Here is an 18335-nt window from a genome sequence, read left to right as displayed (position 1 = left end):
GCATTGTACGAAGGCAGTCCATTATCTGCACTAGGCGTCTGCACTGATTTAGTTCACAGTCAGTCAAAAGAATACTGTAGCGTACACTTGGATGAATTGAACTAACACACAATTTTAAAAGCTCGGCAGAACAACAAAGAATACAAAAAACAAAACAACAGCAGCAAAACGGACCCCTTTCCTCCTTGCCTTCCACCCCATACACATGGACAGTCCTCCAACACCAGGACAGTTCACATTCAGGTTTAGATTTATTTATCACATGGGAAATGTACAGAGAAATGTGTTGTTTGTGGTTTACCACCAACACACCCAAACATTTGCACCCGTTACATGACCAACATCATGGTGTTTTGTCTTGTGGCTGATTCACCTGTATCACTGGTATGTAATTAACATCTAAGTACCACTGCATTGCACTCTGGTTTTTTTTTTAAAAAAAGAGGGGTAATGGCTAAAGAGATGGCAAGATTACACTGTGACCTTTTCAAATGTACCTGTGTTTGTTTGACATTGACACTGGGTCCAATTGTAATGTCATTCACGGAAGAATATCTTTGTGTAGATGTATGTTGTCCACTTGGGAGAAGTTGTGATCCCACCTGGAGGCTTGGTATAAGGACAAACTTGTCATTGACTATAAGCACAAGGTCTTCATAAATCAAAGTATTGAGTACAGGGAGTTGGGATGTCATGTTGGAGTTGTATAAGACATTGGTGAGGCCAAATTTGGAATATTGTGTGCAGTTCTGGTCATCTACTTACAAGAAAGATATCAATGAGAGTACAGAGAAAATTTACAAGGATGTTGCTGGCACTTGAGAACCTTAGATATAGGTTAGGACCTTATTTCTAGGAGTGTAGGAGAATGAGGGGGCATTTGATGGTATATAAAATTGAGTGATATAGATAGTGCAAGCAGGCTTTTCCCACTGAGGCTGAGTGAAAACTAGAGATCATAGGTTACGGGTGAAATGCTTAAGGGGAACATCAGAGGGAGCTCCACTCATGGTGGTGAGAGCATGGAATGAACTGCAAGCAGAAGTGGTTGATGCAAGTTTGATTGCAACATTTAAGAGATGTTTGGATAAGTACATGGATGGGAGGGGTATGGAGGGCTGGTCGATGGGACTAGTCAGAATAATAGTCAGGTATAGACCAGGTGGGCAGAAGGAGCTGTTTCTGTGCTGTGGTGTTCGATTACTCTATAAGTTTGTTCTTAATTGTTTCAAAATGGGGATTGCAAAAACATAAAAGTGGGTCTTACCAAAAAAATAATACTGGGATAAATACCTACAAATGTTTTACGAAGGGTTTAGGGTAAGTTGGTTTGAATGTGATTCTTTTTTAAAATTCGAATTGAGTGATACCTGTTGGTAATTCTTTTGACTGATTTTTAAATTGTTTATTAGATGCCACTACTTTGGGGACGATAGGCACCACACTGGCAGGAGTGTCTTCTGTATCACCCACAGTCAACACTCCCATTGCAACCCTTGGCACCATCACCAACCTTGCCGGCCAGGTAATCAGTGCATCCCCCAATACCTCTCAGAAACTCACAGCAGTAACTGGAAGCTCTCCCACAGCTCCCATCATCACTCTTCAGGTAGGAATTTAATTGGAGCTGTCCTGTACTGCATGCCTTGTGCTCAACATTTCACCTTCTTTTACTTTGATCCGTAGAATTATTTTTCAAGTGAATCTTTATTTTGTTTTGGTGGGAACTCGATGGACAGTTGGATGTTATGCGCAGTGCACCACTGCACACACCAGAAAGTGAGTGTTCTACATAGCCGATAGAGCAGCACCCATCTGGTTGAGATTAAATGGGTCAGCCTAGATCAGATATTTGCATTTCATATAAATTGGTTTTTTATTATTATCACATGAACCAAGGTACAGTGAAAAACTTGTTTTGCATACCATCCAAACAGATCATTTCAATATAATAGTATGTTAAGTTAGTACAGGTGGACCCTTGACATCATTAAGACCTTGCACTTTATTCAAAGTCAAAGTAAGTTTATCATCAAACCATGAGATTCACTTACTTGCAGGTATTTACATAAAATAAATAAGTCCAATAAAATTAATGCAAAACTGTTCATGACCAAAGACTGACAAACAATCAATGTGCCAAAGGAGGCAAATTGTGCAATGGAAAAAAAGTAATACTGAGAACATGAGTTTAGAGTCCTTGGAAGTGAGTTGAGGTGAGTGAAGTTATCCCCAGGAGCCTGATGGTTGGAGAGTAACAACTGTTCCTGAACCTTCAGAAGTGAGACTTCTGTACCTCCTGCTTGTTGGTAGTAACAAGAAAAGATCGTGGTCTGGATACTGGTATACTTGATATGGACGCTTCTCTATTGTGGCAGTACTCTTTGTAAATGTGCTCTATCTAATGGGCTGGGCTGTATCTGCAAAACTTTACGCAGACTTTTCTGTTCTTAGGCATTGGTGTTTCCATTCCAGGCTGTTATGCAACCAATTAGGATATTGTCCATTGTGCTTCTATAGAAGTTTCCTTTGGTGACATGCCAAATCTGTACAAATTTTTAAGAAAGTAGAGGTGCTGACATGCTTCCTTTGTGATGGCACTTGTGTGCTGGTTCCAGGAGAGATCCACCGATACAATAACACCAAGGAATTTAAATGTACTGATCCTCTCCGCCTCCGATCCACTAATGAGGACTAGCTCGTGGACCTGCGGTTTCTTCCTCCTTTAGTCAATAATCAGCTCTTTGTGTTTCCTGACATTGAGTGAGAGGTTGTTGTTGTGGTACCACTCAGACAGATTTTCAACCTCTCTTCTATATGCCAATTAGTCACCACCTTTGATTCAGCTGACAATGTTGGTGGCATCAGCAAACTTAAATACTGCATTGGGGCTGTACTTAGCCACTTGCACTGCGCTCTTATTATTTTCTGTGCGCTGCTGTAATGAATTGATTTGTGTATGAATGGTTTACAAGTTTTTCACTGTACCTTGGTACATGTGACGATAATAAACCAATTTACAAGGCAACACAACAATAGAATGCAAAATAAAGTGCAGACAGACAGTAAAGTGCAAGGCCTTAACAAAGTCGTAAAAGAAAACTCGCCAATGCCTCCTCATCATCAGGAAGGTAATGAAATTTGGTATGTCCCTGTCAACCACTACAGTTTTTATTGGTGCTCCATAGAAAGCATCGTGTACCCACCCCAGGCATTCTCTCTTCATCGGACAGAAGATACAGAAACTTGAAGGCACGTACCACAATATTTAAGGACGGCACCTACCCCAGTTATAAGAATATTGAAGTTTTTTGGTACGATAAGATATACTCTTGACCTCACAATCTGATCCAATGTGCCAATTAAAGGCAACTTGAAGTGGCAGCTCCGATGGAAACAATCATATATTCCCAGTTCAGCCTGCTACAGCTGAGAACCACAACTGCATCTAAGGTCTATACAGTTAGTAACGCTGTTTTAGTGCAATTAAACAATCTATTGCTGCTCAACACCAATGAATGTAGATCGGATTGTGGCCATTGTACTGTCCCTTTAAGATGGATGTGGAAACGAGGTTGTCACGCTGGGCTAATAGCACATTTTTTTAAAAATGAGGTTTTCGATTCCTTATACCATCTATCTTACTGGCCAAACGTACAACCTCTGATAAATGAAATTGAAGATCTCAGAACTAGGGTGCTCTTGCAGAAAGACGTTAAAAGTTGTTGCATTTTTTTTCCACATTATTTTAGTTAACCCCTTCCATTCCAGAATCAGGGATTCAGTTTGATAGGTTCACAATACTGCCAAGATAGGACTGCTGAGTCTTAAAGCCAAAGGTGGGGAGGAGGTTTGCTTCATGATCAGTTCTTCATGGTGTACAAACTAAGTGCTGTCCCAACTTTGTTCACCAGATCTGGAATGCCTTGCGATCAAGTGCTGGCCATTTTACTTGCCACGTGAGATTTCAGTGATCAGTAGTAGAAGTGTAATTTCCCCACGGGCCAATGTCAAACAGGCTCCCTATGCAACTCCCTTGTCCACTTATCCCTTCCCACTGATTTCCCTCCTGGTACTTGTACCTACCCCCTTCACCTCCTCCCTCACTCCCATTTGGGGCCCCAAACAGTCCTTCCAGGTGAAGCAACACTTCACCTGTGAATCTGTTGGGGTCATCTATTGTGTCGTGCTCCTAATGTAGCCTCCTGTATATCGAGATACCCGATGTAGATTGGGAGACTGCTTCACCAAGCACCTACGCTCCATCCACCAGAAAAGGCAAGATCTCCCGGTGGCCATCCACATCAGTTCTGCTTCCCATCCCATTCAAACATTTCAGTCCATGCCCCCCATTATTGTCACAATGAGACCACACTCTCATTATGTCTGGGTAGCCTCCAACCTGATGGCATGAACATCAATTTCTCAAACTTCTGATAGTTGCCCCACTCCCCCTTCACCATTCCCCATTCCCCATTCCCATTTCTCTCTCTCACCTTATCTCCTTACCTGCCTATCACCTCTTCTCTGGTGCTCCTCCCCCATTGGTCTTTTACCCTTTCCTATTAGATTCTCCCTTCTCCAGTTCTTTATCTCTTTCACCAATTGACTTCCCAGCCCTTTACTTCATTGTTCCTCTCTCCCAGTTTCACCTACCACCTTGTACTTCTTTCTCCTCACCTTCTTGATCTAACTTCTGCTACAGCTCCCACCTGCTTTCAAAAAGGCAACAATTATACCAGTACCCAAGTAGAGCAATGTGAGCTGCCTTAACAGTTATTGTCTGGTAGCACTCTCATTTATGGTGATAAAATGCTTTGAGAGGTTGGTCATGGCTAGAATCAACTCCTGCCTTATCAAGGACTTGGACCCACTGCAATTTGCCTATCGCCACAATGGGTCTATGGCAGATGCAATCTCAATGGCTGTCCACAAGGCCTTGAATCAGTTGGACAATATAAATACCTATGTCAGGATGCTGTTTATTTTATTGACTACAGCTCAGCGTTTAACACCATGATTCTTACAGTCTTGATCAAAAAGCTCCAGAACCTGGACCTACATACCTCCCTCTGCAATTGGATCACCACCATCTTATTGTCTATGCACACTGCACACTCTCTGTAGCTGAAACACTTTTATTCTGTATTTTGGTATTTTTCTTTACACTGAACTGATCTGTTTGAACGGTATGCAATCTCCTTACATGTAACAATAATAAACCAATTCCTTTCATGAGGTCAAAAATCCATCTTGTACTAGGATTATTCGTTGGATTGGTGACAATGTACCATTGTTTGCAATGTGTTTACGCACATTTTTATCAGAGAATTTCTCCAGATATCCCTCTCTTCAATTCTATTGCTTGAACTTGGTAGTTCCTTATCTGTTATTGGGTCAAAACAGCTGAAAGACTCTTTATTTTTCCACCACTCATCCTTGTCTATCTGTGAATTCCTTCCAGCCTGCTTCTGAGCCAAACCGGGTGACAATCGTTGCTGCCCCCAGTGGCATGGTGACACAGCAAGCCCAACAGCTGGTAAATTCAGGCTCCACTTTAGTTGCAGCATCCCGGCCTACCACTGTGTCATCAGAGACGCAGACCCAGCAGGTTGAATTGTTGGAAGTACCAGTTAGGTGTTCGAATCCCCCTCATGAGACGATGGAAACTAACACCACCAATACATCTACAACCACCACAGCAAATATCGCAGCTAACCAGGGTGAGTGCATAGCAGGAATCAGGGCATCTAGAATCATTTTGGTCTCTGACATACTGTTTTGTTCATCTGGCTGGATATTTTAAACCTATTTTCTCCTCTTTGCCTCATGAGCTTACTGAATGAGATTTTCTGGCACAGATATCCCATCTGCTATATTGTCACATGTACACACTCAGTGACCGCTTTATTAGATACAGGAGAAGAACCTGGTGTGGTCTTTGACTTCTGCAGCCTGTCCACTTCAAGGTTCAATATGTTGTGTATTCAGAGATGGTCTTCTGCACTCCACTGTTGTAACACATTATTTGAGTTACTGTCATCTTCCTGTTGGCTTGAACCAGTCTGGCCATTCTCTTCTAACCTCTCTTACTAAAAAGATGTTTGCCTGTAGAACTGCTGCCCTCCAGACATTTTTGTTTTTCGTACCACTCTGTAAACTCTGGAGACTGTTGTGTGTGAAAATCCCAGAAGATCAGCAGTTTCTGAGATACTCAAACTGACACAGTCACAGGGAGGACACACAAACTCCTTACAGACAGTTCAGGAATCTTGTCCCTTTCGACTTTCCTCACTATTCACATCCCCATCCCCAATCTTTGTGTCAAATGTAAGTATACAAATATTAAGTTCCAACCTCCCACCTGGAAAAGGATCCATTAATTCCTGTTTCCTGCAGATGTTCCATTATTTGTTCATTCGTAATTGAACTCAAACCTGAGAGTCGACCACATTGGCCAGACTGGATAACTGGATCCGCTGAATGACATTATTGAACCAACTGGGGTTTTTGTAACAATTAAGTGGCATAATGTTTCTTATTAGAGATTACAGTGTCTGGATAACACTGAAGCTCCAATTAATGTGATTTTCTGTCTCTCCATTTGTTTTCTGTCTCCACCTTTTGCAGTCCAGCCTCCACCCATGAATGCTCAAGGTCTCCCTGAAAGTGTGCATGGTGAAACTGCAACAGCAGGGACAACCAACACTGCAACCACTGCAGCTCCAGCTCAGAGCGGGGCCGTTACGATGGTAACGCAGTCAACACCTGCACCTGGACCCTCCACACAGGTAAGAAGGGGGGAGAAATGGACTTAAACCCTGGAGAGTTTCTTCCTCATGAAATCTAAGCTGGCACTCAGTATTTGAGAATGTCGGACTGTCAGGACCAGCCTTTGGGCACCATAGTAGCATAGTGTTAGCGTAATGCTATTGCAGCTCGGGGCATCGGAGTTTAATCCCAACATCCTCTGTAAGGTGTTTGTACATCCTCCCATGGAATTGCTTGGGTTTCCTCCCACAGTCCAAAGTTGTGCCTGTTAGTAGGTTAGGTAGACACTTTATTGATCCCAGTGTCACAGTAGCATTACAAGTCCAGAGATGTACAAATATGAGAAAAGTAAGAAAGAATTTTAAAAAAAATTACTTCAAACAGTCTGACAAGAGGAGGTCATTACTTCCAAAGGTTGACATTATAGAGCCAAATGGCTGAGGGTAACAATGACCTCATATGGTGCTCTTTGGAGCAGCGCAATTGTCTTAGTTTGTAACTAAAAGCGCTCCACTGATCAGCCAATGTGGCACGCAGAGAGTAAGGAATACTGTCCAGAATTGCCAGGATTTTCAGTAGGGTCCCTTATTCTACCACAACCTCCAGTGTGTCCAGTTTGACTCCTAGAATAGAGCAAGCCTTTCTGATCAGTTTATTGAGCCTGTTGGCATCACCTGTGTTGATGCCATTGCCCCAACACACCACCACGTAGAAGATTGTGCTGGCAACAGCAGACTGGTAGGTCACATGAAGGAGAGGCCTACATACTCCAAAGGACCTCAGTCTCCTCATGAAGCAGAGGTGACTCTGGCCCTTCTTGTGGACAGCTTCTGTGTGGGTGCACCCCCAGGTACTGGTCATTGTAAGTTGTCCCATGATTAGATAGATTAAATCGAGGGTTGCTGGGCATCATGGCTCAAAAGGCCAGTAGGGCCTGATTAGCGCTGTATCTCTTTTTTTAAAAAAAACAACACTGGTCTGTTGTACAAGTAAAAATTCAGATACCACCATTTGAAGAACATGGCATTGCTAAGAGTGATCTGAATCAAGTTTATTGTTACTGACAGAAGTCATGAAATTTGTTGCTTTCTGGCTTAACAAATTGTGTAAATTAAAACTAAAAAAAATGATGCCACAGTTCATTCCCCTCAGTTTGAAATTGTGTGGGATCTTTTTCCACCTTCAAGTTATCCAACCTGAGATGTTGATTTAACAACTTGCCCAGAAGATGGTATATTTGACGGCACACGCTCCGTTCTACACTGAAGCATCAGCCTATGTATTTGTGTTCAGGGAGGCCTGAACCAAAACCTGTGTTGCCGTTGACTCACAGGTGTCCTGAGAAGCCAAGGCATGGGTCAAGCCAGGACCAGGGTATATTCACTGTTGGTATAGGAAGAATTACTGATCCTATTCCTCTTGTGAAACAGGATTTGTCATGGGTTTGCTCAGTTACTCTTTATAGATGTTGTAGGGGGAATTCTTTGTATGAACACATGCTATAGAAGCAGCATTGGCTATTCCGCCTTTCACACATACACAGTTATTCACTCGGGTATCAACTCCTGAACACACTCCTGCACTTTTCATCTACACTTCTCACTAACTCAGTAAAGCAGCTAACAGAATTGGACTCCACCTATCCCAGACATTCTCTCTTTTCCCTCCCATCAGGCAGTAGATAGGAAAACCTTGAAAGCATGTGCCACCAGCTTCAAGGACAGTTTCCATCTAACTGTTATAAGAACAGTTCCGTGATATGATAAGATAGACTCTTGACCTCACAAATCTACCTTTTTATAATTTGCACCTTGATGTCTGCCTGCACTGCACTTTCTCTGTAACTAACACTTTATTCACACTTTGTTATTGTTTTACCTTTTACTATGTCAGTGCATAATTGTAATAAGTAGATCCGTTAGCAAGACAAGTTTTTCACTGTAACTTCTGTACATTGGACAATAATAAACCAATTTACCTATTTAACTCCCTTATTTCCGTTGTTTCCTAAAAATGTTGATCTCTGTCAAAAATATACTCAGCTTCTGACCCTCCACACTCTTTTCAGTAAACAGTGCCAAAGATTCACTACCCCACTGGTTTGAGATATTTTTCCTCAGTTCCATCCTGAAGAATGATCCTTGTTTTGAAACTCTAATCCTGGTTCAAGATACCACTGCCAGGGCAAAGCATCATTTCTGTATCTACCCTGTCAAACCCCACAATTAATTTTATATTTCAGTGGAACTGTTTATCATTCTTCTAAACTTGAGTGTACAGGCCTAGTCTCTTTAACCTTGCTTTGCTTGACAAACTCTTGATCCCAAGAATCTTTGTACTCCCTCAGTGATGTGTTTCCCCAGATAGGGGAAGCCAGACCTGTACACAGTGCTGGCTCACTGGGGTTCTTATATAGTTGGAAAAAGATGGCTTTTATTTTTCCTGGAATGCTTCTGCAATAAATCCTTCCCTTTTTGCCTTTCTGAGCATCATGCTAATTTTCAGTGACTTGTTTAAAAGGATTACAATGCAGGACAATCATTCAGTATAGAACACTACAGCAGAAAGCAAGCCCTTTGGCTGCCAATCTAGTTAAAAGAAATAAATTGACCTTTCCACCATAGCTAACCTGTCACTTTTCCATAACAAATTCCACCAACCGTGTCCTTGTCTATTTATTAAAACTGTTTACATCCACTCCATATCCTCATAGGCCACAATGCCATCTGACTGAATCATCGCAAACATTGATCTGTTTCACCTTATCCAAGCCATTAATATAAATTGTGAACAACTTCTATCCCAGTGGCCACACTTTCTATTCCATTTATTCAAGTTCAGGTTTATTGTCATCGGACTACATTTACAACCAAACGAAAAGACTTCCCTCCGAACCACGATGCACCACAAAACATACATCACACCCAGCATATAAAACAAAATATCACAAGTTAATAAATAGTCATTCAAAGTGCATGTTTTGTGTAGCACAGGTAAACAGTAAACAGCTCACTGTCCTAGTGATGAGACCTCAGTAGTGGCAGGGTATTCATTAATCTCACCATCTGAGGGAAGAATCTGTTACCCAGTCTGGCAGTCCACTTTTGGGGCAAGTGTGACCTGTACAGAAAGGATGAGTTGCACTTGAATCCCAGGGGGTCCAATATCCTGGCGGGGAGGTTTGCTAAGGCTACTGGAGAGAGTTTAAAACAGAATTGGTGGGGGTGGGAACCAAACTGAAGAGACTGGGAAAGAGGCGGTTGTCTCACAAATAGAGAAAGCTTGTAGACAGTGTGAGAGGGAGGATTGGCAGATGATAGAGAAGGGACGTGCTCAGACCGACAGTTTGGGATGTGTCCACTTTAATGTAAGGAGTATTGTGAACAAAGCAGATGAGCTTAGATCGTGGATCAGTATTTGGAGCTATTACAGAGGCTTGGATGGCTCAGGGACAGGAATGGTTACTTTAAGTGCTGGGTTTTAGATGTTTCAGGAAGGACAGGGAGGGAGGCAAAAGAGATGGAGAGATGGGGGCGTGGCACTGTTGATCAAAGATAGTGTAATGGCTGCAAAAAAGGTGGACGCCGTGGAGGGATTGTCTGCAGAGTGTTTGTGGGTGGAGGTTAGGAACAGGAAGGGGGTCAATGACTTCACTGGGTGTTTTTTATAGGCCACCCAATAGTAACAGGGATATCAAGGAGCAGATAGGGAAACAGATCCTGGAAAGGTGTAATAACAGAGTTGTCGTGATGGGAGATTTTAATTTCCCAAATATCAATTGGCATCTCCCTAAAGCAAGGAGTTTAGATGGGGTGAAGTTTGTTAGGTGTGTTCAAGAAGGTTTCTTGACACAATATGTAGATAAGCCTACAAGAGGAGAGGCTGTACTTGATTTAGTATTGGGAAATGAACCTGCTCAGGTGTCAGATCTCTCAGTGGGAGAGCATTTTGGAGATAGTGATCATAATTCTATCTCCTTTACAATAGCATTGGAGAGAGATAGGAACAGACAAGTTAGAAAAGTGTTTAATTGGAGTAAGGGGAATTAAGAGGCTATCAGGCAGTTAAATTGGAAGCTTAAATTGGGAACAGATTTTCTCAGGGAAAAGTATGGAAGAAATGTGGCAAATATTCGGGATATTTGCGTGGACTTCTGTATAGGTACGTTTCAATAAGACAGGGAAGTTATGGTAGGGTACTGGAACCGTGGTGTACAAAGGCTGTAATAAATCTAGTCAAGAAGAAAAGAAAAGTTTACAAAAGGTTCAGAGAGCTAGGTAATATTAGAGATCTAGAAGATTATAAGGCTAACAGGAATGAGTTTAAGAAGGAAATTAGGAGAGCCAGAAGGGGTCATCAGAAGGCCTTGGCGGGCAGGATTAAGGAAGACCTCAAGGCATTCTACAAGGCACCGAAGCATTTGGGCTCTCACGATCAGACTATGTAACAGTTTCTTCCCCCAAGCTATCAGACTCCTCAATACCCAGAGCCTGGACTGACACGTCACTCCCCTATTGTCCTGTTTATTATTTATTGTAATGCCTGCACTGTTTTGTGCACTTTATGCAGTCCTGGGTAGGACTGTAGACTAGTGTATTGTGTTTTTTTTTCCTCTTTTTTACATAGTTCAGTCTAGTTTTTGTATTGTGTCATGTAACACCATGGTCCTGAAAAACATCTCATTTTTACTATGTACTGTACATAGCAGTTATGGTCAAAATGACAATAAAAGTGACGTGACTTGACTTGAAGTATGTGAAGAGCAAGAGGATAAGATGTGAAAGAATAGGACCTATCAAGTGTGACAGTGGGGAAGTGTGTATAGAACCAGAGGTAATAGCAGAGGTACTTAATGAATATTTTACTTCAGAATTCACTATGGAAAAGGATCTTGGTGATTGTAGTGATGACTTGCAGCAGACTGAAAAGCTTGAGCATGTAGATATCAAGGAAGAGGATGTGCTGGAGCTTCTGGAAATCATCGAGTTGGATAAGTTGCTGGGACCGGTTAAGCTGCATGCCAGGCTACTGTGGGGGGCGAGGGAGGAGATTGCTGAGGCTCTGGCAATGATCTTTGTATCATCATTGGGGATGGGAAAGGTTCCGGAGGGTTGGAGGGTTGCGGATGTTGTTCCCTTATTCAAGAAGGGGAGTAGAGATAGCCCAGGAAATTATAGACCAGTGAGTCTTACTTCAGTGGTTGGTAAGTTGATGGAGAAGATCCTGAGATGCAGGATTTATGAACATTTGGAGAGGCATAATATGATTAGGAATAGTCAGCATGGCTTTGTCAAGAGCAGGTCGTGCCTTATGAACCTGATTGAATTTTTTAAGGATGTGACTAGACACATTGATGAAGGAAGAGCAGTAGATGTATTGTATATGGATTTCAGCAAGGCATTTGATAAGGTACTCCATGCAAGGCTTATTGAGAAAATAAGGAGGCATGGGATCCAAGGGGACATTGCTTTGTGGATCCAGAACTGGCTTGCCCACAGAAGGCAAAGTGTGGTTGTAGACGGGTCATATTCTGCATGGAGGTCAGTAACCAGTGGTGTGCTTCAGGGATCTGTTCTGGGACCCTTACTCTAAATGATTTTTATAAATGACCTGGATGAGGAAGTGGAGGAATGGGTTAGTAAGTTTGCTGATGACACAAAGGTTGGGGGTGTTGTGGATAGTGTGGAGGGCTGTCAGAGGTTACAGCGGGACATTGATAGGATGCAGAACTGGGCTGAGAAGTGGCAGATGGAGTTCAACCCAGATAAGTGAGAAGTGGTTCATTTTGGTAGGTCAAATACGATGGCAGAATATAGTATTAATGGTAAGACTCTTGCAGTGTGGTAAATCAGAGGGATCTTGGGGTCCGAGTCCATAGGACGCTCAAAGCAGCTGTGCAGGTTGACTCTGTGGTTAAGAAGGCATACGGTGTATTGGCCTTCATCAATTGTGGAATTGAATTTAGGGGCCGAGAAGTAATGCTGCAGCTATAGAGGACCCTGGTCAGACCCCACTTGGAGTACTGTGCTCAGTTCTCACTACAGGAAGGCTATGGAAACCATAGAAAGGGTGCAGAAGAGATTTACAAGGATGTTGCCTAGATTGGGGAGCATGCCTTATGAAAGCAGGTTGAGTGAACTCGGCCTTTTCTCCATGGAGCGACAAGAGGATGAGAGGTGACCTGATAGAGGTGTATAAGATGATGAGAGGCATTGATCGTGTGGATAATCAGAAGCTTTTTCCCAGGACTGAAATGGTTGCCTCAAGAGGACACAGGTTTAAAGTGCTGGGGAGTAAGTACCAGGGAGATTTCAGTTTTTTTAAGTTTTTTTTCTCAGAGAGTGATGAGTGCGTGGAATGGGCTTCCAGCAACAGTGGTGGAGGCAGATACGATAGGTTCTTTAAGAGACTCTTGTATAGGTACATGGAGCTTAGAAAAATAGAGGGCTATGGGTAAGCCTAGTAATTTCTAAGGTAGAGACATGTTGGGCACAACTTTGTGGGCCGGAGGGCCTGTATTGTGCTGTAGGTTTTCTATGTTTCTAGTCCCGATCCTCCTGTACCTCCTTCCTGACAGTAGTGGATCAAAGAGATTGTGGGATGGGTGATAGGGATCCTCAGTAATGTTTTGGGCCCTTTGTCTACAACGCTCACAGTAAATGTCAAAACGTAGGTGGGCAAAGGAGAACCCAGTGCTCCTCTCAGCAGCTTTTACTTCTCTTATCTGTCAGTCAGTCAATGAATTCTTAACAATATATTACACCAATGGCAAATCATGACTCCAGTACATTATCATGGGCTGAAGGGTCTGGTCCTGTGCTATATACTATTCTGTGTTCAATACTGTGAACCTATCATTTTGTGATAACTTTAACTGTTGAAAGTCTGGAAAAAGAAAACTAATCATTATATATCACTCATTTATTCATATCCAGCAAGTTATAATTTCAAAGAGTTCCAACAGAATTTCCCTTTCGTGTTATGTAACTGATTAATTTTGGATGGGGAAACTCCCTGCACAACTTATACTTGTGAAGATTATCTTCTGTTTTCAGATCAATGTAACTATTCAGTGCTTTTGGTTCTTTATCCAACACTCAATCCACTTGTGACCATGATCCTTTGGATTTGCTGCCCATGCCTTTCGCCCATCTGACAACATTTTGGCCCCAAGCTCTCACTATTCCCACTTTCAGTTGATGTCCACTTTGTTGGATGTTGACTCTGATAATGTACAAAGGTATTTACATCAGTCTTTTCCCCAATTTGGAGCCTTAATTTTCAACTAGATGCACAGGGCTGCGCTGTCACTACCCCTAAAATATTCACCCACTGCCACTTCAGTCACTTTCCTTATTACATCCCACAGTCCAGTACTGACCCTTCACTCTGATTATCAATGTACTGTATCCCATAGTCCAGTACTGACCCTTCATCCTGGTAATCAATGTACTGTATCCCATAGTCCAGTACTGACACTTCATCCTGGTTATCAATGTACTGTATCCCATAGTCCAGTACCGTCCCTTCATTCTGATTATCTATGTACTGTATCCCACAGTCCAGTACTGACCCTTCACTCTGATTATCAATGTACTGTATCCCATAGTCCAGTACTGACCCTTCATCCTGGTTATCAATGTACTGTATCCCACAGTCCAGTACTGACCCTTCACTCTGATTATCATTGTACTGTATCCCATAGTCCAGTACTGACCCTTCATCCTCGTTATCAATGTACTTTATCCCATAGTCCAGTACTTACCTTTCATCCTGGTTATTAATGTACTGTATCCCATAGTCCAGTACTGACCCTTCATCCTGGTTATCAATGTACTGTATCCCATAGTCCAGTTCTGACACTTCATCCTGGTTATCAATGTACTGTATCCCATAGTCCAGTACTGACACTTCATCCTGGTTATCAATGTACTGTATCCCATAGTCCAGTACTGACCCTTCATCCTGGTTATCAATGTACTGTATCCCATAGTCCAGTACTGACCCTTCATCCTGATTATCAATGTACTTTATCCCATCGTCCAGTACTGACCCTTCATCCTGGTTATCAATGTACTGTATCCCATAGTCCAGTACTGACCCTTCATCCTGGTTATCAATGTACAGTATCCCATAGTCCAGTACTGACCCTTCATCCTGGTTATCAATGTACTGTATCCCATAGTCCAGTACTGACCCTTCACTCTGATTATCAATGTACTGTATCCCATAGTCCAGTACTGACACTTCATCCTGGTTATCAATGTACTGTATCCCATGGTCCAGTACCGACCCTTCACTCTGATTATCTATGTATTGTATCCCACAGTCCAGTACTGACCCTTCACTCTGATTATCAATGTACTGTATCCCATAGTCCAGTACTGACACTTCATCCTGGTTATCAATGTACTGTATCCCATAGTCCAGTACTGACCCTTCATCCTGGTTATCAATGTACTGTATCCCATAGTCCAGTTCTGACCCTTCATCCTGGTTATCTATGTACTGTATCCCATAGTCCAGTACTGACCCTTCATCCTGGTTATCAATGTACTGTATCCCACAGTCCAGTACTGACCCTTCACTCTGATTATCATTGTACTGTATCCCATAGTCCAGTACTGACCCTTCATCCTGGTTATCAATGTACTGTATCCCATGGTCCAGTACCGACCCTTCACTCTGATTATCTATGTACTGTATCCCACAGTCCAGTACTGACCCTTCACTCTGATTATCAATGTACTGTATCCCATAGTCCAGTACTGACCCTTCATCCTGGTTATCAGTGTACTGTATCCCATAGTCCAGTACTGACCCTTCATCCTGATTATCAATGTACTGTATCCCATAGTCCAGTTCTGACCCTTCATCCTGGTTATCTATGTACTGTATCCCATAGTCCAGTACTGACCCTTCATCCTGGTTATCAATGTACTGTATCCCACAGTCCAGTACTGACCCTTCACTCTGATTATCATTGTACTGTATCCCATAGTCCAGTACTGACCCTTCATCCTGGTTATCAATGTACTGTATTCCATAGTCCAGTACTGACCCTTCAACCTGGTTATCAATGTACTGTATCCCATAGTCCAGTACTGACCCTTCATCCTGGTTATCAATGTACTGTATCCCATAGTCCAGTACTGACCCTTCACTCTGATTATCAATGTACTGTATCCCATAGTCCAGTACTGACCCTTCATCCTGGTTATCAATGTACTGTATCCCATAGTCCAGTACTGACCCTTCATCCTGGTTATCAATGTACTTTATCCCATCGTCCAGTACTGACCCTTCATCCTGATTATCAATGTACTGTATCCCATAGTCCAGTACTGACCCTTCACTCTGATTATCAATGTATTGTATCCCATGTACTGACCCTTCATCCTAGTTATCAATGTACTGTATCCCATAGTCCAGTACTGACCCTTCATCCTGGTTATCAATGTACTGTATCCCATAGTCCAGTACTGACCCTTCACTCTGATTATCATTGTACTGTATCCCATAGTCCAGTACTGACCCTTCATCCTGGTTATCAATGTACTGTATCCCATGGTCCAGTACCGACCCTTCACTCTGATTATCTATGTACTGTATCCCACAGTCCAGTACTGACCCTTCACTCTGATTATCAATGTACTGTATCCCATAGTCCAGTACTGACCCTTCATCCTGGTTATCAGTGTACTGTATCCCATAGTCCAGTACTGACCCTTCATCCTGATTATCAATGTACTGTATCCCATAGTCCAGTTCTGACCCTTCATCCTGGTTATCTATGTACTGTATCCCATAGTCCAGTACTGACCCTTCATCCTGGTTATCAATGTACTGTATCCCACAGTCCAGTACTGACCCTTCACTCTGATTATCATTGTACTGTATCCCATAGTCCAGTACTGACCCTTCATCCTGGTTATCAATGTACTGTATCCCATAGTCCAGTACTGACCCTTCAACCTGGTTATCAATGTACTGTATCCCATAGTCCAGTACTGACCCTTCATCCTGGTTATCAATGTACTGTATCCCATAGTCCAGTACTGACCCTTCACTCTGATTATCAATGTACTGTATCCCATAGTCCAGTACTGACCCTTCATCCTGGTTATCAATGTACTGTATCCCATAGTCCAGTACTGACCCTTCATCCTGGTTATCAATGTACTGTATCCCATGGTCCAGTACCGTCCCTTCACTCTGATTATCTATGTACTGTATCCCACAGTCCAGTACTGACCCTTCACTCTGATTATCAATGTACTGTATCCCATAGTCCAGTACTGACCCTTCATCCTGGTTATCAATGTACTGTATCCCACAGTCCAGTACTGACCCTTCACTCTGATTATCATTGTACTGTATCCCATAGTCCAGTACTGACCCTTCATCCTCGTTATCAATGTACTTTATCCCATAGTCCAGTACTTACCTTTCATCCTGGTTATTAATGTACTGTATCCCATAGTCCAGTACTGACCCTTCATCCTGGTTATCAATGTACTGTATCCCATAGTCCAGTTCTGACCCTTCATCCTGGTTATCTATGTACTGTATCCCATAGTCCAGTACTGACCCTTCATCCTGGTTATCAATGTACTGTATCCCACAGTCCAGTACTGACCCTTCACTCTGATTATCATTGTACTGTATCCCATAGTCCAGTACTGACCCTTCATCCTGGTTATCAATGTACTGTATCCCATAGTCCAGTACTGACCCTTCATCCTGGTTATCAATGTACTGTATCCCATAGTCCAGTACTGACCCTTCACTCTGATTATCAATGTACTGTATCCCATAGTCCAGTACTGACACTTCATCCTGGTTATCAATGTACTGTATCCCATAGTCCAGTACTGACCTTTCATCCTTGTTATCAATGTACTGTATCCCATAGTCCAGTACTGACCCTTCATCCTGGTTATCAATGTACTGTATCCCATAGTCCAGTACTGACCCTTCACTCTGATTATCAATGTACTGTATCCCATAGTCCAGTACTGACCCTTCATCCTGGTTATCAATGTACTGTATCCCATAGTCCAGTACTGACCCTTCACTCTGATTATCAATGTACAGTATCCCATAGTCCAGTACTGACACTTCATCCTGGTTATCAATGTACTGTATCCCATAGTCCAGTACTGACCTTTCATCCTGGTTATCAATGTACTGTATCCCATAGTCCAGTACTGACCCTTCATCCTGGTTATCAATGTACTGTATCCCATAGTCCAGTACTGACCCTTCATCCTGGTTATCAATGTACTTTATCCCATCGTCCAGTACTGACCCTTCATCCTGATTATCAATGTACTGTATCCCATAGTCCAGTACTGACCCTTCACTCTGATTATCAATGTAATGTATCCCATAGTCCAGTACTGACCCTTCATCCTAGTTATCAATATACTGTATCCCATAGACCAGTACTGACCCTTCATCCTGGTTATCAATGTACTGTATCCCATAGTCCAGTACTGACCCTTCATCCTGGTTATCAATGTACTGTATCCCATAGTCCAGTACTGACCCTTCACTCTGAT

At 42.5% G+C, this 18335-nt stretch overlaps 1 protein-coding gene across 3 annotated transcripts in view; it reads left to right on the top strand.

The window, feature by feature from the left end:
- Positions 1-18335, top strand: part of LOC132377693 (host cell factor 1-like) — a 139213-nt gene that overhangs the window by 55095 nt on the left and 65783 nt on the right. For 2 of the 3 annotated variants that reach the window (XM_059943925.1, XM_059943923.1), the window contains exons 16-18: positions 1413-1609; positions 5465-5723; positions 6631-6791. In XM_059943925.1, the coding sequence (XP_059799908.1) occupies positions 1413-1609; positions 5465-5723; positions 6631-6791 (617 nt within the window). The remainder of the gene's footprint in view (positions 1-1412; positions 1610-5464; positions 5724-6630; positions 6792-18335) is intronic. The other variant, XM_059943924.1, reaches the window with a different exon arrangement.

This window comes from Hypanus sabinus, chromosome 19 (genome assembly GCF_030144855.1).
Source record: "Hypanus sabinus isolate sHypSab1 chromosome 19, sHypSab1.hap1, whole genome shotgun sequence".
Classification (NCBI taxonomy): domain Eukaryota; kingdom Metazoa; phylum Chordata; class Chondrichthyes; order Myliobatiformes; family Dasyatidae; genus Hypanus; species Hypanus sabinus.
The sequence above is the reverse complement of the archived record's forward strand: the minus strand, read 5'-3'. Positions and strand labels throughout refer to the sequence as shown.